Source organism: Agelaius tricolor, unplaced genomic scaffold (genome assembly GCF_023055355.1).
Source record: "Agelaius tricolor isolate 1412-34295 unplaced genomic scaffold, bAgeTri1.0.p SCAF_9, whole genome shotgun sequence".
Taxonomy (NCBI): domain Eukaryota; kingdom Metazoa; phylum Chordata; class Aves; order Passeriformes; family Icteridae; genus Agelaius; species Agelaius tricolor.
In genome coordinates this window covers 5,892,265-5,918,570 of record NW_027269269.1, presented here as the reverse complement: position 1 = coordinate 5,918,570, position 26,306 = coordinate 5,892,265, and the positions used below count along the sequence as shown (strand labels likewise).

Sequence of the window (26,306 nt, the reverse complement as noted above, 5' to 3'; positions counted from 1 at the left end):
TGTGAAGAAAGCCTCAGCACTGGCATGCTCCCTCTGCCTGTACAGTCTCACAGTGTCCCAGTAAGCTGCTGCTTGAGGTGACTTACACCCTGCCTGGTCTCCAGAAGCCAACACATACACATCCTGCTAATTAAAAGCCTGGTTAATATTCCTGTCACTCAGACTTTTTCAAGCATCAAATTCATATTTTCCTGTGTTCTGCAGTGAAGAAGAATCCCATGTTAGTTTTCACTCATACCGCTAGATATGATGACAATGGATACTTCTCCTTCTTGCTGATGCTCTGAAAATTTTGGTAACAGTGAGCACGACCCCTGCCCTGACCCACTTCAGGCATGCCCTGTGATATCTCCCAGCTGCAGAAAGTAGTTTTGCATCCGCCTAAGAAGGCACAGCAAGGGAATTTCTTCACTCTTCCCCCCCCTTCCCCAGCATTATTAACCCTTTTTGTGGCCTTAAAGTGCCTTAAGAGTTTGCTTGGCTTTATCAGGATGCAGGAGAAGGTGATAATGGAGTCAGGCATCTGTCCATGCTTGACTGTGTCCAAGGACGTGAGAAGCAATCTCTTTTTTTCTTTTTTTTTCTTTTTTTCTTTTTTTAGTTTACTTAAAAAAAATTACATATCAAAGGCAGATTCCTGCCTCCCGCTTATTCTTTTGATCACTTCCCAGGCTGTGTCTCCTGCAGTGCTGTAAGGCTGTAGAAGCACAGGCCCACAAAATTCAAAGGGTGTCAGACACTTCTCTGTCAGCAGGCAAATTAACAACAAAGTAAGAATGCTCACACTGGGGCACGTGTCTAAGTCCAGCCCACAATCTCTCTCTGACAGTGGCCAGATGAAGATGCCTTTTGCCAAACACAGGAATTAAACAAATGTATAAAGGCTCAAGCAAGGCTGGAAGTTGGGGCTGCCTTGGAGACATACTGAAAGACAGATACCTACACCTTAGCTTTTCACAGATCTAGCTGGATTTTTATTCCATGGGCATATACATCTGCATTCTGAAAAATAAGATAGTTTCAGGGAATTTCCCCTTTTCTATGGGTGAAAACTGCATCTGACAATTTTATTTTCTGCTCCAAAGTCCCAATATAAAGACAGAGGAAATATGTTGTGGAAGACCTGTGTTCCACTTGACATGACTTTTTGCAGCTGCAGGGTGCCTGGAGCACTGGGCTTTGTGCTTTTCTGAACTCTAACCCTACATGTAACCCTAACACTGGGCAGAGCAGTAAAAGCAGTGATGGGATGAGGCTGGGGCCAGGCAGAGAGGTGTGGAGGCAGCCATGCTGTGGCGGTTCTGTGTTCCCCTTGGCATGCCTTTTGCAGCTGCAGTGTGCTGGGAGGCCTGGGCTCTGTGGTTTTCTGAACCCTAACCCTAGGCATAATCCTAAACCTAGGCTGAACAGTAAAAGCAGCCATGGCGTGAAGCTGGTTCCAAGCAGAAATGTGTGGAGGGAGCCATATTGTGGTGGACCTGTGGTCCCCTTCGCACGACTCTGCAGCTGCACTGTGCTTGGAGCTCTGATGTTTTTGGTTGGTTGAACCCTAACCCTAAGGCCTAACCCTAGGAGGAGCAGTAAAAACAGCCTTGGGCAGAGACTGGAGCCAAGCAGAAAGGTGTGGAGGGAGCCATGCTGTGGCAGTCCTGTGCTCTCCTTGGCATGACTTTGCAGGTGAAGTGGGCATGGAGCTCTGGGTTTTGTGGTTTTCTGAACCCTAACCCTAGGCAGAGCTGTAAAAGCAGCCCTGGGCTGAGCGTGGTGTCAAGCAGAACAGTGTGGAGGGTGCCATGTTGTGGCAGTCTTGTGTTGTGACAAATACTCATTTCATAGGGTTTGTGCCATCCATGGTTTAGAGATCTGTTTCATACCCTCTCTTGGCTGTGTCCTTTCCAGGCTAAATCTGTCCGTTCAGCCACACTTCATGGAAAATATGTCCCAAATCCCTGATTATCCATATTACCTTTTTCTGGTTCTACTGTATCTCTTCTGAGATCTGAAGGCAAGAACAGTTTGTGGCATTAAAACCTGGAGCACCATAAATAAGGGCATAATGATACTGTATGTTTCCTATTCTTATCTTAATATGTATTTCTTTCAGCCACATTGACATTTTCATTACAATTCAAATATCCTTGGCCTTACATGAAGTCAAAGGTTCTTCATTTTAGAATTTCATTTTTATGACCTTGAGAAATACAGTTTTATAGAGAAATTTTGTCACCTTTTTCCCCACCTATTTCTTCCCCATCACCAATGAATATGTGCATCAGCACAGGTACACGGGCAATACATGCTCTGTGTAGAAAAGCACACTATTAATCTTTCAGAAAAAAATCATTACAGAAAGAAAATTCTCATTCTCTGACAGGATAAAATGACTGTACAGTTGAGAAGCTGTCCTTAAGGTGAAAAAGAGTAGGTTTAAACTTTTGATGGGCATTCACTTTACAAGCTCAGCAAATAAAGTATTTAGCATTGGCATTTATTGCAATAGCTTTTTTTATGCCCAAAACACACGAGTCTACTCTGACAGAGATGCTGATTTAAGGCTATAAACACCAAAGTTTTTAGAAAAAAGTAATACCTACGTAGAAAACATGATCAGGAAAAAAAACCCAGAAAACCTATCAGGAATGTTGGCCATTGAACAGATCTGCCAAGTAAACAAATGCCAATTATTCTTGGTATAAGCTATTTATTTTTAACTGAAATGTAGAACTAAATGGAAATTTTTAAATTTACAAGATTTTTCAAAACTAAATCATGCTTAAAAATAAGTAACATAGTACAGTTTACATTAAACATTTTTATGGGTTCCTGTCAGCGCAGATCAGCGAATTTGAGATTATGTGCATTAGATCGGTCTGGAACACAGAAATGAGTAATTTTTTCTAGAATATGACTAGAGAATCTTAGATTTATGTTCAAATTTTGTACGGTTTATGTAGAACATGTCTGAACAGATTGACAACATTCATCTAAATAATTTTAATTGCATGTTTGACTCACGTGTAATTATAATAGTTATCTCAGCAGTAAAATGCAATGTAACTCATCAGTTCGTGTCTATTGTGGGCTACCAAAAAAACGAGAAAAGCTTTGGCCTTTAACTACACAGAAAGAAAAAAGGGACAAAATATTCTTTTGTCCTTCAGAGAACAGAGAGACAACCAGGGATCTGACTTGAAAAGAAAACAGAATGTACAATGGGACTGGATAAAGAAACAGTGATTAATGAGAAGCCTCAGATTATATGTAATCACAGAAAAACAGGTCTGTAACAGAGCTTGATTAGTCACTTAGTCCATCCTCCAACTCCAATGCCAGATCAATAGTACTTAATATTTGTCCAGTACGTACTTAAAGACATCCGGTAACAGAGACACCATTACACCCTGTGATATAAAGCTGTGCCTCACTAATGTTACCATTAGAAAAGCTTTTCCTCCTTGATGCAATTTAAGTCCGTTACATCTTACCCTACCTACCAAAAATAGATGATTCCCCTTCTCTTTGCAAGGGCCTTTTAAGTCTATGAAGAGTCTTAGCATATCTGTCTTCTGCCTTCTTTTCTCTAGCCTGAACAACTCCAGCTTCCTCAGCCTTCCCAGTCCTCTGCCCACCCTGTACTGACTCCTGTTGGCTCATATAATTCTTGAGCTGTGGTGCACAAAACTAGCCCTTCCACTGATGTCCTACCAATATTGCATAGAGCCAACAGATTTCTCTCCACATCTATACCTTTCTGGAATGTTTACCATTTTTGCCAGGAAAACACATCACTGATATACTCAGCTTGTGGCTTATCCGTAGACTCCAGATTCCTTTCTGGAAGATTACTTTTTCACCCCTTGTTCGTTTCCTGAATTTGTGCAATTTTTTATACCTATGTATACTCATTGCTTTTGTTCCCCCAACCTGTGTCTTATGTTTTCTAGATCAGTTTTCTACATGTCAAAATACCAATCCCCTTTTCCAGCATGCCTGTGATTTCTCACAAAACTGAACAGAACTGGATTTAGATTCCTACAGGACCCTAGCTGGTAAGCCCATTTTGACAACAGCTATTGATACCTAGTTGATAGGCACAGTTATCTATCTAGTTAAGACCCAGCTCCATAGCAGCTGCACACAGACTATGTTTCCCTAGCTTTTTATCAGAATGCCAAAGTGCAATACCAAACAATGAAACACTACATTTTCGCATGACTCAGTTGCTGTGGTAACATAAATTAACAAAATGTACATTGTTGTAGCAGCTTTGTCATATAAGTACGTAAGCTTTTCCACACAAATAATGGCAGAAGCAGCACAAGGTTCTCAGATGAAAAAATATCGGCATAAAATGTGATGGCTAAAAAAGGTAAAAAAATGCCAGGTGAAGGCTAAACAAAGGGCTGACAAACCACCTGGATATTTCAAGGATGTCACTTTGGAATCAGGCACCATAATGGTGGTTCAGTGGAAGGAAAGGATAAGTGTCTACCTACCAAAGGTATTCAAACAACCAATGCAGAAAGCCAACAAAAAATACTCTTAATGTTCAGGATCTTCATGTAAAGCAGCAGTTATTTAAGAAGACAAAAGCAACAGGCACTGATACTGATGACATTATACTGAAATCAGTTATCTGCTCTGGCATATCTGATAATCTCAAGCACAAGGTGGATCAAGAGAGTTTGAGGGGTTGCCTTAGAAGCAGGTTGCTGTGGATAGAAGCACAAAACACAGGTTTCCCAGCCTGAGAGGATGAGGAGTAGGTTCAATTAGAAGGGCTGGCCAGTGCATTGGACAACTAATGGAATTAAAGAGCCATTCGCTGTCTGAGGCAGAAAATATTCAAGTAATGGAAAATAGTTAAAGTGCACAACAATTGAGAAGGCAAAGAAATTCTGAAAAGATGAATGTGAATTTCTTACACTAAAAAGAGAGATAACTGATGTAGAGCTGTTAATGGAAGTTTGACTTGACAGAGATTGACAAGGAAGACAAGGGAAACCAGAGTTAACACATACAGGAGATCAGTTTTAGAAAAAGTATCGTTCATAAACTTTTGCTATTCTATATTACATTGTAGTTATGCCAATACAGATTCTGGAAACAAAGGAGGTTCTGGTTTCCAAAGAGGGCAGTTTCTCCCGCTTTCCCTTTTCTTGCTTTTAAGTACTGACTAATCCTGCGAGTATGTTCTCATTTACTGACAACTTTTTATTTCATTAGCTGACCAGGAAAGTGTTGTGAAAGTCCCAAAGAAGCCATGGAAATACTGAGTTTCAGCAAAAACTGAAGAACAGTGATGTAGGAATGACCGAGGACATACAATGGGGAAGGAAGAAAGAGATGTGGGAAGTTCTGAAGGCATATAAATCCCCAGCCTCTGACTGTCCTACCCCGAGAAAGCCTTTTAACACTTACAATCCCTCCTTCATAAAACTATTACCATATTGTGGGTGTGTGGTCACAGAACAGAAAAATCCTGGTTTCTGACTCCCAAGTCAGAATCCTGTTTCTATTTTAATTGAGAAGCAAGTTGTTTCCTAAGGCAATAAGGAGGAAATGAGGTTTTACCAATGAGCAGTGCAGTGACATCAAGCAGCTCCCTTCATTTTGATGAGCCCTCCCATTTGAGCAGACGTAACTCATGGCTATGAGTGTCATGTTTTCATCACTCACAATGTACTGTAGGCTTACAGAATCACAAGATCCTCTAAACGGAAGACGAGGTCAAAAAGACCCTTTAGATAAACTCAGGAGGAGCTATAGTATACTAAGAAAAAGAAGTTAACGTGAAATTCTCGTGATTTTAAGTAGGTTCAAAATCAATTCCATATTGCTCTGTTCTTTCTTATTCTGATAATTGAGAATCATTTTCTCCAGTACTGCAGTGCTTTTAACTGACTCATATGCTTCTCAATCACTGGCAAAGGCTTCCATAATAAGCAGCAAAGTCGCACTACAAGTGTATCATTCTTTCATCTTGCTTTCACCAATTTCCCCTATTAAATTAATATTCACAGTCACATTTGGACACCACTCTGGCTCTGAAACAGCATCAGTATATGGGACTGAGGGAACAAGCATTTTGATTTCTTAAATAGAGGCCTCAAATTCCTTTTGTACAGCTAAGTAAACTAACCAGGGGTGAGAGGTGGCCTTTTGCATCATGAACTGAACCCTCCAAACTCGTGCCTAGGATGGGGATGAGATCCACTGAAAAATTCAACGGACTTTGTAATGAATGACTCAAACAAACAAAATCATGCTGTCATTCTACAGGCTATGTCAGCTCTAAGAGGGAGGGTTTGTGGAAACATACAGGAAAGAAACATAGCCCTGTGCCTCCACAGTCTTTTGTTGAGGCAAATCTATCACATTGTTTTGAAAAAATAATCCCTTCAAAGTGGCACGTTGGGCACATATTTCTGTGTAGAATTTGTGTAAATTGGATGCATTTTTTTTTAAATTAGCCCATTTTTTGTGGGTACCAGAAGAGGTTTTTATAAATTCCAATAGTAGAATAGCAGTGGGTAACAATTATATATATACATATAAATATATATGTATACACACACAGACACATTTGCAGCCTGTGAGTAGCAATGGCTGTATGTCTTATCTTGTATACGATATGCTCCATCAGCTACAAGCCGTAATCACAACACCAGACTTTCATTCATATCTTCTAAGCAGCTCCTGGCGCTCAGCCGCCTCGGCAGAAGCACAGAAGGCTGGGTGGGATGGTGAGAGGTAGATTACTTCAACTGCATAAAAGTAACTGCGGGGTGGGAGGAAACATCTCGTAATTAGAACACGGGACGGAAATTAAGGTCTCTACCAACTCTGTCACAAAGGGAGTTCGTGATCCTTGGCGAAAAGCTTTCCGATCGCCCTCTCTCCACCTGCACAGCGGGGGCGGTGGGGCACAGGGACACTTGCACAGCGAGCGCCCGTGAGCACCGGGAGGTTTTCTCCGATGGCGGCAGGACCTTTGCCGGGCCGGAGGACCAGCTGCCCAGGCCGCGCCGCCCAGGCCCTCCCCGCTGGCCCCAGCCGGTAACGTAGCGGCGTTTGGGGAGGTGGGCACCGCGGCAACCCTGGGAATTCACGGCGGGATCCCACGGCGCGGGGGGTGAGCCGTGTCTCTCACCCACCGAGGCCGGCCCGGGCGGTTCCCCCGCCAGGTTTCGCGGCGCTCCGGCACCGGGTGCCCCCCGTCCGTCCACCCCGGCCGTGTCCGGCGATAGGCGGCGAGGGGCGGCCCGGCGGGGCCCCGCGGGGATGCGGGCGGCGGCGCCGCGGCGGGCGAGGTGAAGGCGACCTTGCGGCCGCTCCTCCTGCCCGCAGCGGCGGCTGCCGGCGGCCGCCGGTGGGTGGCTGCGGGGCCGCGGGGCTCGGCGGCACCGGGCGGGCCCCGGTGATGGCGGCGGGGAACGCCGGGCCGAGGCTGCCGCGCTCCCGCCCCGGCGCCGCCCATTGCCGGGGCCGGCCGTCGCGGCCCCGTGTTGACACACGCGCCGGCCCTGCCCCCGGCGCCTCCCCGAGGTCGCCCGGTGGAGGTCGCCCGGGCGGCGGAGGCCGCGGCGCGGCGGCGCTTCCCGGTGAGGGAGGAGACAGCCTCAGCCCTCTGCCCCGAGGGGTCGGCGGGGTCGCCCCGCGCCTCGGCAGGTCCCGTCCCTCCGGAAAGTTTTCCCCGACCTGTTCGCTGCCGACCCCGGCAGGAGCCGCTGGCCGGGGCGGCGGGGGCGGCCGTGCCCCCTCGGCAGCGCCGGGCTGGCCCGCCCCGCCGCGCCGCGCCCCGCCCGCGGCCGTGCCGGAGCTGCGGCCGGCCCGGGGACACGCGTACCCGCCCGCACCGGGAGCCTGACAAGGAATTTAAAACTTGTTTCAGGTACTCTACCTACCCTGCCGTTCTCCTGCTTCTAACTTTTGAGGTTGTTTTTGTGGCTGTTTTGTTTTTAATAATTCTGTGAGGAGGGTGTAGATTTATTTCCTCCGCTTTGTGTGAGAGGACGGGCTGCATAATTTGGCTTTCTCTAAGCGAACCGCAATATCTGTTGGTTTCACCATTCTCAGATCTGGCTGTGGCTTCTAAGCAGTAATTTCTCGTAAAAATTAATTTTCAATCACCTATATGTTTGGGGCGTAATTCTGCAGGCATGTCTGAGTAGCGCCGGGCGTGTAGGGTTGTATTTGTGGAGCGGTGACGCTATTTTATAATGCCCCGGGGGAGGAAACTCCGCCGGGCTGTGCTTGTGCGGCTCCTTCTGCAGCCGGACCTGGCCCTATCTCGCACTCCCGTGCCTGGCTCTGGCTAGGTGCATCTGACAGGGCGAAATAGGCGATGGTGTTGCCAAAAGTTGGGTTAAGTAAATGCATCCCACTAAACGGCAGGCTACATTTCTCGAACAGATGTATTGAAATGTCGTGTTTACTGTGTCTTGTCCTCTTGATCTGTGTTTGCAAAGCGGAGACATAACTCATAGTTGCAGCTCTTAGGGTTATGCAATTAACAACATACTTAAGATAGCAGTAGCACGGTCTTTTGATCTGGAAGGAAAATAAACCATTGAAGTATGTCTGGGTTTTCAAACTGGCAGGGTACTTCCTCTTCCACTGTCTCCTTACCGTGTAGCATTTGCCTATATAGCAAGCCAGTGAGCTGACAATAAGACTACTTCAAGGATTATATTAGATATATCTTAGTGAACTAAATTTTCTAACTGGTAGTGCTCCAGGCTGATACTACACTTCAACAGAGTGTAATCTGCCATTAATGAATCTGAACTCAAGCATGTTGGCATTTTAAAGAGAATTTGTTATGTCAGTGTAATACACAATTGCAACAATTTTAGGGAATTCGGGGGAGATTTTTATGTTTTCTCTCTCCCTGCTCCCTCTTCTTCATTAATTAGACCACTTACTCTTGAAAATTTGAAAACTTACTTTTTGTTTTTTCCTGATGGATGTAGTTGAACCAATTCAAAGTATTTCATCTCTCTACAAATCTTACCACAGTTATTACACCTTTATTACTACACCAGACTTCTGGGCAGCAGTCACCCAGGGGAGCTGCAATTACCATTACCATTTGCAGTCCTTCTTAAAAGGCAGTTATTATTTATAAGATCCTGATAGACAGAACTCCACTAACAGTATTTTTACACACCTGCAAATCAAAACACGCATTGAAAAATATTGTCTTAAAATGTGAATGCAGAGAAGTGGAGTTTATTGAAGGTATGCAATTTAAAAACAAACCTCATACTCTCAACCTGACAGAGCATGAAGGGATTATCCAGACTTGACTCATCTGCAGATTGTGCATTTCATGCTGACTGCTGTACTGAACAGCACTCTGCTGCAGTGATTTCACTGCCTGCTTCTCTGGGTTGTACCAACCTTTAAAAACACTGTTGGTGTTCCAGAGCTGTTGATACTTTTGAGGAAAACTAGGCTTGCAGTTGGTGAGACTTGAAAATATTGGAGATGCAGTTAGATGTTTGATGAAACCTATTGACTAGATTATTTACTGCTCAGTTTTACATAGGTAAATCAAAAACCTTATGAAATTTTATTTTGTGAGGTCTTATACATGCTACATGCAGTTGAAAGTACTCTTTAAGCAAGCTGGAGAAAAAGCAGTTCAAAGTCTGTGTGAAGTAAAATGAGGAACTTATTTGGCTCAGGTCAGTTTTTCTTGTACTCAGAAATGGCTACAGCTAAGCAACTCCATTTGGTAGAAAAGAGATGTGTGATTTAGTTTGACTTCTTTCATTACAGGAGTCATAAAACCTTGTTTAGTATTTTCTGCATCATCTCCCTAACTTCTATCTTAAGTTATTAAAAAAATCTGCCCAGAACTAAAGAGTCTGTTATTTTTTTCCCCCTAATTGTCCTTTATTTATTTTTTAATTAAAACAGATCATAATCTGGATTTTGGTAGCCTCAGCATCCAATGATCAATCTCTTCATAATCTGTATTTTAAATAATTCTTAAAAACTGAAATGCTTCAGAGGGAGTAACAGTAGTAAATAATGGGGAGAGAGATTTATAGTAACTAGGAGGAAGGGTAGAAAATGTGTGATGTAAAACTTCTGCTTTTCCTCTTCTGTAAATATTATTCTGCTGCTTTTGCTGTTCTCTGAAGCAATGTCTCACATGTAGCTAGGTAGTCATAGATAAGAGTTTTTCTAAGTTATTCAAGAGATATTTCATCATTCAGTCATTTCCATAGTGTTTGTTGCCATGGGAGCTAGCCAGCGGCCTTATTAGTGATCGAGGTGATTGCACCTTGCTTTTTCACTTGGGGTACTGAAAACTGTGTCTGAGCTACTGTAAGAAACAGATGTTGTACAAAAACTGCAGTGAGTTTTTTCTATGAAGAGACTGAGCCGTTTCTGTCCTCGGTTGAAGTTGTAGAGTGATGCTTTAAATCTCTTATCATATATAGTTATGTGTAAAATGCCTCATGTCTCCAAGCTTGCTAAATATTTATAATAAATGCACTACTTCTACCATATGTTTGAATCAAGAAACCCATTAATTGAACAAGCCCGTATTTTTATGCTTGAAAGAATTGACACTTCATTTTAATTGCTAAATTATATGTTAAAAGGAGACTATAAAAAAACCAGAGGTGAGATGGTGTAATAAGAATCAGAGTGATTTTTCTTACTTCCTGGCCTCAAACTGTAGTTATTTTCAGTTAGAAAATAGATAGAAAATCAATTGTAATCTGCTCATAATTGCCTTCCTGGTAGAGTTATGAGGCATTTCACTCTCTCTTCTTCCCCTCTCCCCCACTCATTTTTCTTCATCCTTCTTTTTTTTAAACTTTTTTTCTCACTGTATGTATTTTTTCCTGTGTGTATCTTGTGGAATAGGCAGATCTCCAGAGCTAGAGGAGACTGTTAATTGAAAAGGTCTTCATCTTTAAATGTTTTTGTATAACAGCTTGAGGCTCTGTCAAAAAGCATGTTCCTTACCAAGTTGTTTAGTAGTGAGTAGAAATTGACAGAGGTTTTCATAACCTTGGGGCTTTCTGCTTAGATGAACCAGGCATTTCTCTTTTACCTATCAGGATTGATTACTTCAGGTTAGATCACATGTCTTATGTAAAAAGCTTAACTTGCACTGCCAAAAATCCAAATTGCATTTTCCTTAGTGTGAAGTACTGTACTTAACATTTGACACTGACTTTTCACATTCTGCTAGGGTATTGTACTGCCCATTAAAGAATTATTCTAGGGCTTTGGTAAACTCAAGCTCCATTCATTCTGGAGTTATAGCTGCAGAATGAGAATGATTTGAGAGCATACCTCAGGTTTAAGACTTGCACCTCTACTCTCCCAACTCAAAAAGTCCAGATGAGATGTTTTCAAAGTTTCCCCTGGGGAGTAACGTAGCTCACCCTCTGCAACTGTGAGATTCATCATTCTTCCAGGCTTATGTCATAGTGAGCACCAGACTACCTCTCCTGATGAGTTGACCATTTAAAGGTAATATTTGCTTGATTTATGATACCAGTGTAACACTTTAAAATTTGACATACATCATCATCCTCCTCCCTGGGAGTGTGGGTGTCTATTTATATATTTATATGTGCATGTGTGTGTGTACATGTAGATGGATACAGAATAGAATGTTAGACCATCCCAGGTTCTGCTGTCCTTTAAATGTAGAAACTTTCTATGTGCTCATAAATGTAGCTCCCAATATCTCTGTTTTAGACCAAAGTGATTTGGTTCTAAATTCTTTCAGGGTAAAGGTGTTCTTTGCATAAAATTTCTGCAGTATTATACTAAGTATTTAAAATGTATTCTTGCTTAAAATTACAGTTTTCTTCAGGGTGGATAATGAGGAAACTAAAGCTTTGTTAAGAAGGAGAGATTTTACTTTATGAGAGGTTGGTATTTTGAGAAAAGAGTGGGTAGAGAGGAGGGAGGGGCAAGACATTCAGTGGATGGGAGTGCAGAAAAGTTTAATGGATGTTATTAATCCTCCCAATGGAAGAAATAGAGTAGCTTCTTTTGGTATGAAAGGAATGTCTTGGGAGGAGGTTGAAAGTTGCAGAGGAGTGCCAGAGATTGGAGAATCAGAGAAGCTGGAGGTGTTCAGTAAATGTGACACAGGTTATTGCAAATACCTGAAAAGCATTTTGCTTGCTGTGAGTAGGTAAATTTCAGAGTCTAGGGAGCATCTTAAAGAGTAAAATCCTTGAGCCCTTTACTGCTTGACAGAAACTCACATGATAATTCCTAAATGACCATTTGTGTGAGCCATGCTCTCCTATGAGCTGTAAAAAGTAATGTGCTAAGTTGTGAAATCAGTGAATCAGTTCCATGAAGCTTTAAAGTTTTGTGATGAACTGAAAATTTCAGTGTTGCTATGACTTAGACCTTTTATCTTAGGATTAATGAAATTTGGTGGTTTGGCAGAGATTGTCTGGAAAAGGGACAGATTGCCTGTCTTTTGGCAGAAGCGACTTTCTAAGTCTACTTTTGTTCTTTAAACTGTTAATGTAAGTAGCTGGTATCTCATTCTTCATCTCTCTGCTCTCATAGTTACCATTATAGCTGGTGCCTTGACTCTCAACAGGTCTCTTCAATCCTTTGTTATCTGTAAAGCTAATATTTGAATTGATGAGTTATCTATCTTTCCAGATTCGATACATGGCTTCATTATTGATGAGAGACAGTTTTCTTATAAGAAGTGCCATAAACATTTACATGGAGATCTCAACTTTATCTTAGTGGTGTGCCTTAGAGCCTCATAGCTTGCAGCAACATCCCCTAAGGCTTTTCCACCTTAAAACATTCAACTGCTTTGGAAACCTCATATAATTTTTGCTTCAGCAATAATTCTAATACATCCTATTTGTAATGCCAGATACACCTCTGGAAATGGTTTGTTCTGGCTAGGGAAGGACTGTGATGTGCAAGTGCCCAGGGCTGTGCAGCTGGGTTCACAAGTCTCTGTAGCAGCTGCTTCTGGGGTTTGTACTGCCTTTCTTGCTGGGTTGCCAGCTAGGCTTTTGCCATCCTTGCCGAGCTGGGAGTTGGACTCATTAGACTTACTACTCATTAGACTTACTGGAACTGTCACTGTTGGGATTACAGTCTGGGTTTCTTAAAGTTGTTGAGCATATACAGCCCATGCTTTCTGGTGAAAGATTAAAATCAGAATTTTTTGCTTCAGCTGCTGTTTCCCCAGCCACTTGTTCACTTCTCTTTTCATGGCTTTTTACTCTAGCTGTTCTGTGGAAGAAAATAACACCTGGTATCATGCATACATTGATGGGATTTTCATCTGGTTCTAGCAAAAGACTGTGTGGCTAAATGTGTTTAGGTAGTGCTCACTTCCTGGAGCTTGACCTTACTGCCAGGACTCATTCAAAGTCATGAGTTTTGTGTGAGATCTTTGCTGTCATCTCTGAATTGAGCATTGCTTATAAGTGAAACTTGGTAAACCACCCTTGCCTGATCATTTAGGAGAAGCTAAACTACAGATCTCACTGAGATTTAGTGTGTGTTTGCATTGTGAAATTATGTAGCCAGTTTTTTTCAGGAGTGAGAATAATTGTTGTTTGATAAGTTTTAATGGTGTTGGTAGAGTACAAAGGTACTTAGGTCTCTCCCTAAGGTTTTGTACAGTATTTGGTGGTAGTCTGCCATCTGATTTGTTCATAAAACTGACTGCTCCAAAGTTTTATAAGGCTGTGGTAGGACTATAATTCACATGTAATGCCTTGATAAATTTTGGACATTAGTATGTTACAAATCAGTTTGGTTTTGATATATACATATGTTGCAAGAGAGACCTCAGATAAGCAAACTCATTAGTGTGAAATAAGCATCATCATGTTAAAGCTGATCTTTGTTGCTACTTCTGTGAGCAGTTTGAATTGTTCATCTGCAGCTTGAATGCACTTATCATTATGCCTGTGAGATCTCTGATGAGAAAATGTTTGCAGTGGGCAGACTGAAAACAGACACCTCCAGTGGGCATTGTAAATAGGGTTTAGTTCATCTGCTGACATGGGATCCTTTTGTGGACTGTAAAGCCTTGTCCCTTGATGAGTGTAAGATGATGTTGCAGAAATAGATAATAAGGCTAAATAGGGCATATTAGCAAGAAGATCACCATCAGGCCAAGTGTAGTGATCATTAACCTTTTTGGCACTGGTGTGATTGTATTTGGAGCATTGAGCCCAGTTTTGATCTCTAAAGGGCAAGAGAAAACATTGCCTTACAGGGACCAGTCTAGTGGATGGCAACCAGGTTGATTGGGGGCTGGAGTACGTTGTGTAACAAGGAGAGACACCGGGAGAGCTGAGTTTGTTCAGCCTTATTTAAGAAAAGACAAAGGGGCATCTTATTGCCATCTTCAGCTCTGTAACTTGTTTGGAGAAGACAGAGTACTCTGTGTGGAGGCATGTAACGAAAGGACAAGAGGCAGCAGTTGGCAAGGTATAGTGAGAAATTCTGGCTGAAGAGGAAGAAAAATGTCACCATGAGAATACTTACACACTGGGGCAGGTGTTTGAGGAAGTTGTGGAGTCTCCAGCCTTGGAAATGCTCAAAAGAAAAAGACACAGAGCAACCTACTGTAGCTGATCCTGAATTAAGTGGGGGTTTGTTGGACTAGTTGACCTCCAGAGGTTCCTTCCAAACTAAATTATTTAATACTAAATGTTAAAGCATCACCAGTTCTGAATAAAGTATTCCCGTTTGCATGTCTTTATCAGATCTAACTTCATGACAAGGACTTGGAAAAACAAAGTATGAGCACTGGCGGTTCAGAAGGGCTCAAAATGTTAGCCTGGTTAAAGAAATGTGTGCATGAATTCACAGGTCTAAAATCTAGCTGGCTTTTCAACCAAATACAAGAAAATTTGGTCAGCAATATTAATTACTACTTTAAAAGCTGCAAACTTCTGAGCCCAGAATGACTCTGAGACTACAAATAGCTGGAAAAATTATGTGAAATTACTAACACAGTTTGTCTCTTTCTGATGTATTAGGTTATTAAACAGGAGCAAGCTGTTTTATTAACATGTAAGATACTAGGATTTCAAAGCCTGTATGTAGCTCAGTGTGGAGACTTTCTGATGGTCTTTCCTGAGTTCAGGAATACAGTAAATCTGAAGAAAAGCTATACTTAAATGACAGGTAATAAGATAGACCTCTGTGCAGCTATTTTCTTTCATTCCAAGAATCCAAGTTCATTTGGAACTTTGATTTGCAGCTACAGTAACCCACTTTTTGTAAAATGTGGCTATTGTTGCCACTTGTGAGGTCTATTAAAAGCTTCCTCAGAAAGTAAGAAACAGTTATGTGCCAAGTGTGTCTCTACAAACCACATGATCATCTCTGTCTTCTCTGATTCTTAGCTTACTAAGTCTGGGTAAAAATTTGAACCTTAACATATTCTCTGCTTCTTTCATCCCAGTAGAGAGTAAATGGCAAGGCTGAAAGTCGTGCAGAAAATCTGCTGCTGGCAGCTCTCTTGCAGAAGGCTCCAGGCCAAAAAGACAACTGCAGCCGTGTGGTACAGGCATAGGAATTGTGTCTCAAATAAGCATAACACTGTGAAGCCATTTAGGGCGACACAGAGTCCAACCAACACCTTGAACTGTGTCCAGGAACCCTGGAGATTATGGGGCTCTATTGCCAGCAACATGGCCTGAAACACAACCTGGCCATGTCTCTAGACAGTTTGAGAAGCCTATTTTCCTCTGACAAACCTTTCAAATTCTTAACAATAGTCTGTGGCACAGATAAAAGATATTAAGTTGACTAGCTAAGTGTATTTAAATGAAGAGAATACTTTTTTTTCACATAACCATGTTAGTTTTGTAAGAGGATTTTCTTCTGACAGAACAAATTTGAATAAAAGTACTTTGCTAAGCATGATGGTATACACTTTGTACAGTTGTAGGCATTGTCTGGCCACCCAGTATTGTCACAGGGAAAGTTAATTAGACAGTTCAAATTTTCATGCTCAGAAAGCATCCAGACAACGTGACTCTTTCTGGAAGTGGGAGGAGATCAAATCTGACATGTATGTACTGGTGGAAGCTTTTTTTTCCCTTGAACACTTTGTAGCTTTTTGTCTCCTTCAATTCATAAATAATAAAACTAAAAAATAAAATAAGCAGTTGCAATCTTTAAGTAAGCACTGTTCCCCCATTTGTTGCAGAAATAGACAGTGAATTTCACGCTTGAGGTTTATGAGATGGTGTTGATGAGAGCAGTTGCCCAACAGCCACCTCAGTGTGTAGAAGGGGGTTTCAGTGCTTTCAGGCTTGCAAACCCGTGAATACTTTCCAGCAGAGCTTTGTGTCTATTCCCAAAAAACCCCCAAGAATTTCTGACCATGTGACTTACTGCCCTTGGAAACAAGACTTGTGGGATTGTCCATCTGTGTGCATGCCCTGGTGTGCTTGTGCAGGTGTGCTTACAGTGGCTCGTATGTTTGTGCTGGAGTTTAACCACATTTGAGTCAGAGCATCCACTTAAAGATGGGAAATCCTTGAGTCTGCTGTATGTCATTGTGCTGGAGGCAGCCAGCAGTGGCCTGGTTGTATTAGCAGGGGTTGTGTAGCAGGGCAGGGGAGGTGATCCTTCCCCTCTGCTTGGCACTGGTGAGATAAATCTGAGCCCTCCAGCAGAAGAGAGACATGGAGTTATGGAGCAAGTCTAATGAAGGGCCAGAAAGATGGTGAAGGGAGTGGAGCATCTCCTCTAGGAGGGAAGGCTGAGAGAGCTGGGCCTGTTCTGCCTGGAGAAGAGACTTGTGGGTTTCTTATCAATGCATATAAATACCTGAAAGATGTGTGCAAAGCAAACAGAGCCAGCCTCTTTTCAGTGGTGCCCATGGACAGGACCAGGAGCAGTGGGCACAGACTATTCCTTCTGAACATTAGGAAATGCACTTTTTCTGTGAGGATGACCAAGCACTGGCAGCTGCCCAGGAAGGTTGTGGAGTGCCCATTCTTGGAGGTGTTCAGATGCTTTCTGGGGAGGGTCTAGCACCTGGCTCTTGGTAGCCCTGCTGGAGGAGGGGAGTTGGACCTGATGTCCTACAGAGGTCTCTTCCAACTTCAGGGATTCTGTCACGCTGTGAAAGGAGCGCATCTTAGGAATCCATGCCTACAGTGAATATCTGTAAATAACAGTACTGAGGAAATCATCATCCTCTTAGGTAAATAGTGGAGGGGTTTTTGGTAAATATTCGAAACTATTTAATTTTAAGATTAAAATATGCTTCAGAAAATGTATTTCATCTCAGGTGCTACATCTCAGTGTGGTAGTGAGGGTGATGCCAGTGCTTTTTGGCATCACAGAATGCTGCTTTATGCTTTCTATGTAGCTGGCTGGTGTGGCTCAAGCCTCTTGGGCTCCTTATGTAGGCGAACTGTGCAGCTGCAGGCTGGTGCTTTGTCATGTTGTGATGAACAACTCATGGTCACTGCCTTTGTCTACCAACAGAAAAATAAAGACTGGATCTGTTTCACCCGTGCTTAGCAAAAAAAGTAATTGCTACGTATGATAACACTTGGGGTTTTCTACTTCTCTTCAACACCTCAGAGGACATCCTGATAAATGTTGCAATGGTTTGCTCAGGTCTTGCATGCAGCCAATATATCAATGATCTAATGGGATTATACCAGAAACTGTAGTCATTCTGGCCTTCTTCTAAGATGATGCCCTGCTGGAAAATGCATTTCTGCTTTTTTAATTTTAAGGATAACTAGAGAAAGATGAGTATTTTTTCAGAGTGAAAGAACTCTTCACCACTTTGTTTTAATGCATTTGAAAGTGCATATTTTTCTACAGAGCAATTGCACTGCATTTGAAAATACAGTTGAACCTTATTTTAAAATATGGTGGTTTTGAAAGGTTAGTCATTCTCTAGGCAAAACATTACTCATCTTTATCATAATATCAGTTCTTTTTCTGAATTCTTGGCATTCTTTACGCGTCATTTAATTCAGTCCTTTGTATGGCTGTAGAGTGGTGGGTTTTTGTCTGGTTTTGACTGTGAGTAGATCCAGTCTAGAGCACCACTTACCACTCCTCAAAACTAGGTGATCTTCTTTCAAGTGTTCTATTTAAGATAGTCTATCTCTTCGTATAACTTGAAAGGAATATTTTTTTTGCATTGCCACCTTGTAATTTTAAAAATAAGTATCTCCCTTGCAGCTCCCAAGTTCAATAGTAAACATAAGTTTTTCACCTTTTTTGGGCTGAGTTTTGTCTGTAGCCTATAACCTTAATTTCTACTTCATAAATGCAGTGGTACATGATTGATTTAACTTCTGCAGTGTGTTCTTGCAAAGAACATAATTTATTACAGGAGGCTTAGCACAAAGTTGTAAAATAAAAGATAATTAAACAAGTTAATGGGACAAATTGTCTTTCTAATTGCTGCAATAATACCACTGGAGTTACAGAATGACAGAATGACCATTTTGTATGCTTGCATAAAATAATTTCTCTTTAAATAAGGCTTTGCTTTCAATGTGTTTGAAACAACAAGATTTGGCTGGAGCTAGCAGCTTTTTTGTAGGGTTTTTAGAGGGTTTTTTCTGCCTTATAGTACTGCTTCCCTAATATCTTCAGCCTCTGCTGTCTGAATTTCCCAGCTGCTCCAGCTCTCCCCCCTTTGGTCTCTCTGGCCCTTCCATGTGTGCTTTTCACACCACGCTGAGCGGTGGGGGGGAGGATAAAGGGGATGCTCTCCTTCCCACCCCTCACCCAAAGCAAGAGACAGCCTGGTCTGTGTCTCTCTACAGCATCCCATACCCTTCTGCTGTGCCATTCTGAAATTTCCTTCCACCATGGAGTCTCCAAGCCCATCACCTCCAGGCAATTCAGGATTTTGTGCTGGCCTGCTGTTTAATCAAGTGGCACTAAGGACCTGATGAGCACTGTACAAAATGTCCCATACCTAGCAGCCACAAATATAGGTTTTTATAGCTTACTCATCTTGCAAGACCAGAAATTTGAAGGAGCTGTTACATTTGCTGTGTCTGGATTTAATTTACTACCTCTTTGTATTTTGAGTATAATAATAGGAAGCTGTTGAACTCATTATTGGATTTGGGGGTTTTAGCACAAAAAGTAGAACTTGCTTTGTCGCTTTGTGCTTTGTGCCTTGTGCTTGCTTTATACCTACTGGTGATGCTCTTAGGCACATCTGCTCTCACAGATGTGATGGCACAGCCCCACTGTTTCATACAGTGTCTTTCATGCAGGTGAGCTCATCATTCCCACAAGGAAGCCTCATGTACTTGATAAGCCTTAGTATGAATGCTTTTCTGTCATCACAAGCGTGATTTAATAGGATGATCTGATACCTTGTAAACCTTTAACAACCCACCTTCTTTTAGGGAAGAGCTGAGAAGATGCTTCCAGAAGAGGCGTCTGGTTTAAGTAACTGATGTTGAGCACAAGATAGAATTAGAAAAAGTCATCCTAATTCACCCAACTCTAGCTTACTAGAATATTTTCTGTAAATTTAACAATATAATGTAAGTATTCAGACTGCATCCATTCTCATTTTAGTCATAGTGCTGCAGCATGGTGTTTGCATGAACTTTAATCTGCAACTAAATTTTATCCCTAGTTCCCTGAAGACACGCACTTGGTGTGTGGAGAGTATGGCGGTACATGAAACAGGGTGGTATTTTTATTGTTACTGTAGAAGACATAGAGGGGGCAGGTCTTTGCGAGTGAATGTCTTACAGCATTATTTTTAAGGCAGTTTTCTAAGCTGCGTAATACACTTGCACTAGTCGTGGTTGTAGAGCCATAAGTACAGCACTTCTCTGCCATGGAGTTCTCTGTTACAGATGTATACGAAGGGTATCATATGTGTCTCTGCAAAGCAAGCATCTCTGTATTGCAAAATAAATGCCTGGCTCTAATCAGGGAGGTAACAAATGACTAGCCAAGTGTTCCTGCTTGCATTTAAGTGCAGTTCTTGGACATAGGTGAACTGGACTGGCTTCCAATTTTGCCTACAGAAGTTTTAATATGCTTAACGTTATCCAATACCGGCAACTGAGGTAGTCTAAATACCACAGCAGGGACTGATTAGCTTTTTCAGATCACTGCTTTTATTTGCTGTTTGCAAAGAGGCTTAATCCAGTGCTGGGGATCAGGCGTCCCACTGTGCTTGTGGGTAGCTTTCTCTAGTCTTTGTGCTCACAGTGGCAGAAATTAGTGTGGAGTCTCCTCCTGCCTCCGACTTAAAAGCTCCAAATTTATGGTGTTAGTAGTTGTTTTTAGGAGTGTTTAATGGACAGTGTGGACAAACTATAGTTGGGATTTCGTCCTTGAAGTTTAGTATCTGGGAACCTGATAAGTGCATCGGTGTAATAGCATGACAGTATGTACTTTCATTTACTGTGTTGAATTGCCTTAATATCCACATAAAGCTTGGAAAGTTACTTGAAACAGTTGTAACAAACCTACTCTCATTCTTCCCTTCTGTTAAATCACAGTAGATGTTTCCCAGCAGTTTGCCTGTCCTCACAAGCAGAGGAGACAGCTGCTTCTGTGGTTCTCATTATTGCTTTTAGTCATGTAATGATGCTGAAGTTCAGGAAATATGCTTTTCTAGTAGTCATTCAGATGAACATTTGCAAATGCAGAATCTTTTCCTTCTGTGTTGACCTGTCTTCAGCTGAAGTTATCAGCAATGGCAAATTCTTATTTCAAAGTCCACAGTCTGTCACCTTTTTTTATCAAGCATCAAACCTTGCTACAATTATGTTGCTAAATGTCTGTGTTGGGCAGTGGAAATATTGGGCAGTGAGGGGAGATGTGGACTGGAGTTTGTGTTTCTGTGTGGATTACTTCAATTGAAAATAAAAACAATAAAGAGTTGGCTATAGCCTAGCTCCAGACTTCTCTTGAAATATTCTGTCATCGAGAAGAGATGGAGAGATCTTGGCATCTAGAACAGATCTGTGAAAAAATAATAGGGGAAAGCAGTTGTGTTGCAAACAAATGTAAGGGAGTCCAGAACAAAAGAGTGGTTTGTAGTTCCTTTCTGTCAAGTGCTCTAATGTTTCAACTGCTTAAAAATATCCATTATTCCATATATTAATATTATGTGGTTTCAGTTTAAAGGCTTTCACCTGCTCCATTGAAATTACCTACAAGTACTCTTAGAGTTGTGTGTAAATGCAAGTTTGTTGCAATTATTGACTAATGTAGAAAAGTGTCAGAAAATTCAGAAAGCAGTTTCTGAATGCATTTCAGTGTTTAGTGTGGGCTCCTTTCATACATCCTTGTGCTTTATACTGCTATGATTAATTTTGCTAACAAGAAAAGGGGACTACAATAGCTCCTGATAGATTTATTTTTCTTTAATATTTTTCCTGACAAAGAACATTTTGTTTCCATAATAGAAGGGGTTATATTCCTTCAGACTGATACATTTTAATAGAAACTCACAATTTTTACTACTTAAAAATAATTCTTTTCTTTGTTTCATGAATTAGAAACAATGAGGAGAAGCTGAAGTCTGCCCAAGCCAGGTGTTTCTTGTTGGCAGCCTGCTCCCTAATGACTCTGGCTCTCATACAGCAGCTGCCTGCTAGTCTCTTTTGTATGGCCTATTGTTGCTGCACACCCCTCGTTAATACACATGCTGCCCGGGGCAGACCCTGAGAATGACATCAACTTGCTTATCTTAGAAACCTCGGAACCTGATGCAGGATGGGGAGGTTGCCTTGCATCTGCCCAGCCAACTAATTGTGAGCTCTGCCGGCCGTGATTGGCTCCGCGGCCGCTCAGTAGTAGGTTAAGCAAAGACATCGCGGGTCCATCTGTTCGTCCATTCATTGTTCTGCTTGCTTGCCTGAAGTCTGCAGCTGAAATCGTGTTAAGGAGTTGCTTCTGGAGCAGCTAAGAGAAACCAATGTCTGTGTGTTTTCCAGCCAACGTGAGTATGGGGGCTTCTCTCTGCACAAACGGGACGGTTCACCTTTCTGGCGTTGCAGCCTTATCAGTTTGCATTTGGACAACAAGCTAGCCTGCGTGTCGGCTGAGATTTGCACACTTTGGGTGTCTCTTGGAAAAAGAGGGATAGAAAAACAGTTATGCGCTAAGATTAAGTATATTAAAGAGCATTGACTCACTCTGCATTCTATTAAGGAACTTTTGAAAGCATCAGTAATGGTGCATTTCCCAGAATTTGAAAATGGTAGGAGTAGCCATCAACAGAATGAATTCTCTAGCCCACTGGGGAGGAGAGGTTTCAACTTCTAAGTTACAGGTATTTACCCTTTTTCGCAAATAAGCTGTTATTTAAATTGTGAGTAGTAGAAAAAGCTCTTAGAAAGAAAACCAGAATTAGACACCTTTTCCATTATACCACACCATGGGTGAAATTTGCCATGTTTGTGGAAGTAGGAAGAGCTCCATTATAGGCTGTCTGAAGAGACTGGCATGTAAGATTGAGCATGAGGGTGCTCTCAGGTACAGTCAAAGGTTTTAAGTTTTTAAAACCAGTTATCAGTATGTTAGATCTAGTCCGGCTGTTTTTATAAAGTTTCTAATCTGTTTTGTTTTATATTTTGAGTTCAGATGTTAGGCTGAAGAACAAACACTCTGTGCTCACACATGAGCCTATGTTCCAAGGATCCTGTAGAAAAAAAAAAGTCCAAAACAAAGACCTTCATATATCAGTTGAGAGGGAAAGAGAGCATATAAAAGGGTTAAAAAGAGGTTTGCATTTCTACCACATGCCCTATTGTGTGAACATATGCATGAGTCTATTGAAAGTTTTCAGAAGATGGGCAGGCCACCAGTTGCTGGTCTCCTGCAGTTCCAGTAGACATCTGTTGCCCCAGAGCATTAACCAATCTGTTCAATGGGACATCCCTCCTTTGTTGGATAGAATGATGCAGACAACAGCACTCGCTCAAATACAATGGTAATTAAATACATAGAAACTACAGCAGTAGGTATTTATTACATATTCATTATTTTATTTGCATTGTTGCAGTATCTTTATCATTTGGATAACAGATACGTTCTTTTTTTCTCTTTTCTGATCAACTCTGCACTTCTGTTTGTGACAAGCAGTGAGTGTTTCAACAAAATTATTTCAATATTTTACATTTTGTGTTTAGGAGACTTAGAAAAAGTCTACCTGTGTGAAAACATGTTGAACTCTTTCCTTGTAGTCTGTATCTTCAGAAACTTGTTGATGGTCTTTTGCAAATACACATTTTCTGTTATACTGTGCCACATGACACTACTTTACTCTGTTATTTTCCTCTGTGAACTAAATTTGCATAAAATGACTTTTTATGTTCAACTGTAAGTGAAAATCTGAATACACAGTAAAAGATTAGGTGATCTACTAGCCCCTGTCCCTTTGAGAAATATTTCTGTTTTGTGTGGAGGTGAACCGATGGGCTAATTGTTGCTAATGGTTAGTGGAAAATAGTGACAACTTCTAAGAAATGGTAAAATATTATACTTCTATATTATACTACTGAAGTGCTCATCTGGATTGTTATATTTATACCTGATAAATGTATGTGCAGTACTTTAAGCCTTTAACAATGAACACAGTGTGAGATACTGTCATTTAAAATGGGCTACAGTTTAAAACTTATGTTATCATAGGTATGTCTAAATTGGGAGTTACCCATTTTATCAACTGTTTCATAAATACAAATTGTTTTACTGAGCTGTGGTGAGCATAACAAAAAAGGGAAGACTTTCATGACTGGAATTTTTGGGATTATTTTTGTTTGTTTATCTTTCATTTAAATCAGAATTCATAGTAGATGCTTTTCTTAGCTATTTTGCGTTGTATCAGTCGGCATACTTTAAAACCATATGTGTGTAATAAAAGCTCCTTGTGAATAAAGAATTCTTAGCTGCTGTTGCTCCTTAGATAAATTTGACCTTTTCTGGTTTTCATGAGCTTCCTGTAGTTGTCCTGTATATAGGTACACTAGTGTTTATTTGGAATACAAATTCATTCAAATTGACTGCCTGGCGTGTTGCTCTTCACTAACCAAACCAAGACAAAATAATCAGCAGCATTCAGTAGTGACATCTGATTTTCATGGTTCTAGTCAGTGAATCTCATAAAGGACATCATGATGGGCGCTCCAAAGTGTAATGTTTCTAAGACGTGCTACTGACCACAAATACAATATACGAAGTTTCCAGGCACTGTAAAATTTTTTTCTGAAAATAAGTCCAGTTTGCATGCAGATTTTAGGCCAAATGCCAGGAATAGTGTACTGCTTATGCAAAACTATTTCAGAAATATTTAGCTTTGAATTTACAGTACAAATACAATTTTAACTATGCTTTTAAAGCAATAGTATAATGACTATATATTATCTGTGGGAGATGGTAAAGCTGCTCCTTCTATTATTCTGTTCTTTAAATAGTTTCTGAAAAACAGTAGAGTTCTTTGCAAAACAAGCAATTATATATTGAAGAATGATGCAGATTGACAGGAAAATTAAAGCAGATAGATGTGAGGCTTATTATGTATATATTCCTAACAATGGACCAAGCTCAGGCTATGGTCATTTTTCATATGCAGTTGATGTGCAAATCATCTAAAGTACGTTTCGTATAATGCCTGATCTTCAGACACATTCATATGCTAGTGACTTCTTTGAATTTCACTGGAGGGTGTTATGATTGTAGTTGCTGTAAAGCACTTAAACTTCAAGAAAGAAGTGATTGGAGAATGACTTAAGTATTATTTTAACTAACACTAAAAAAAAAAAAATCCTCTTTCTAATCTATGCACTTCAGGCTTTTGGTATTTGATGCTGTTAATATGCAAACTCTTCTTCCCCCCCTTCCAAAAAAACCCTCCCTTCACTTTTAGTTCAATACTAAAATGACATTTCACAGTACACGGATTTAGGCAGTGACCCATTATCTCCCTGTATTCTACAGCAGCGGTACATGAGCCAGCTCAACTTTTCAGTCCAGCTTAAAAGTATTGCCCATTAACTAGACTTCCTCGAGTCAGAGCAGATTGTGGGGTTGGTGGAACAATGATGTCGGGGCTTCCAGATTGGTTTGGCAGCTGCATTGTTCTCCGAGGGGAAACCAGACGCACTTAAGTCCCGCTCTCTTTCATGGGCTTTTGTTCATACCAAATTATTCTTTGGCTGTGCTAGTATTCATGATGGTATGTTAAAGGAGCGCATCCTAGCAACTAGAGGCTGGTTGCTAGGCAGCCTGGCTTCCAATAGGGGCTGCTTGTTTGCGATTTGTTTTAATTTTTGTGTGTGGTGTGTGTGTGTCAGTCCTGTGAAGGCCACAGTGTTGGTTTTTTAACTGTATCTTTTTATTGGAATATTGTGATTTGTTACTACCTCTGTGCTATCAAGTGTATTATCTTAGTTAATAAATCACCATGTGAAAAGGTCCATTTCCTAAATTCTTGTTGTGTTTTATCTCCGGGTGGCTAGAAATCCTAAAGCTTTACATTAAGAGAAAGCAATATTCATTAATACACTGCCTGAGAATTACAGCCCTACTGCCTTCTAACAAGATAAGATCTAAATAAAACTTTGTTTTCTTCCTTATCGACCTTGCTGTGATTAAGGTGTTGGAGATGAAAGCACTGACGATAGATAAGATTTATTTATGTTAACTAGAAATGTTCAGGTAAAGTAAGATTTTTGTGCCCCAGAACGCTCTACCACAATGGTGATGTCTTGGTATTCCCTGCCTATAGAATCTACTTTTACTGAGCCATGGATTGGACTGTTTGTTTGATTCTCTCTAATCTTAAACCTGGATTAATTTCTCTGGTGCACACTCTCAAATCTTTATTATTATCTTATTGCAAGAAGAGGAAAGTACACTGTATATTAAAAATACCACACCAATCTTAAATGCTCACCTGTAGGGGGATGGGAGAGTTAATGTATTTGCTGACAGAAATTTTAAGTTCAAGTGAAGTCCTTTGTCTCTATATCTTGCTTTATATTCTGCCTTACAAGATGGAAGTGTGAAAGAACTCTTTGTTTCATAGTCTTTCCTTAATTTAAATTCTTCTTTTTCATGGTAACCTTTCAGTACAATTGGTCCATATGGTCCATTTTTATTTATGAGAAATAATTTATGTTTTATTTTCTTTATTGAAGCAGTTAGCAAAGATTGCTGTTTCAAGAACAAAGTAAGGGAAAGAGGTAGCAATCTGCCTTTAAATGTAGGTTGTTAAGTAATGTTTGTGATGAAATGGGTAACTAACTTCTGTATAGCTACGGCTATGCAAAATTCCT

The 26,306-nt window shown here is 41.0% G+C and overlaps 1 protein-coding gene across 4 annotated transcripts in view; it reads left to right on the top strand.

Annotated features, from left to right (window-relative positions):
• Positions 1-6,788: 6,788 nt before the first annotated feature.
• Positions 6,789-26,306, top strand: part of ZC3H12C (zinc finger CCCH-type containing 12C) — a 44,414-nt gene continuing 24,896 nt past the window's right edge. The window contains exon 1 of one of the 4 annotated variants that reach the window (XM_071434125.1): positions 6,789-7,059. Coding sequence is in view for 1 of the 4 variants with exons in the window: in XM_071434128.1 (XP_071290229.1) it covers positions 6,980-7,059 (80 nt within the window). In the remaining 3 variants the exon portion in view is untranslated. Of the gene's footprint in view, positions 7,060-7,500; positions 7,895-26,306 lie in introns of those variants that run through there. The other 3 variants (XM_071434128.1, XM_071434126.1, XM_071434129.1) reach the window with 3 other exon arrangements.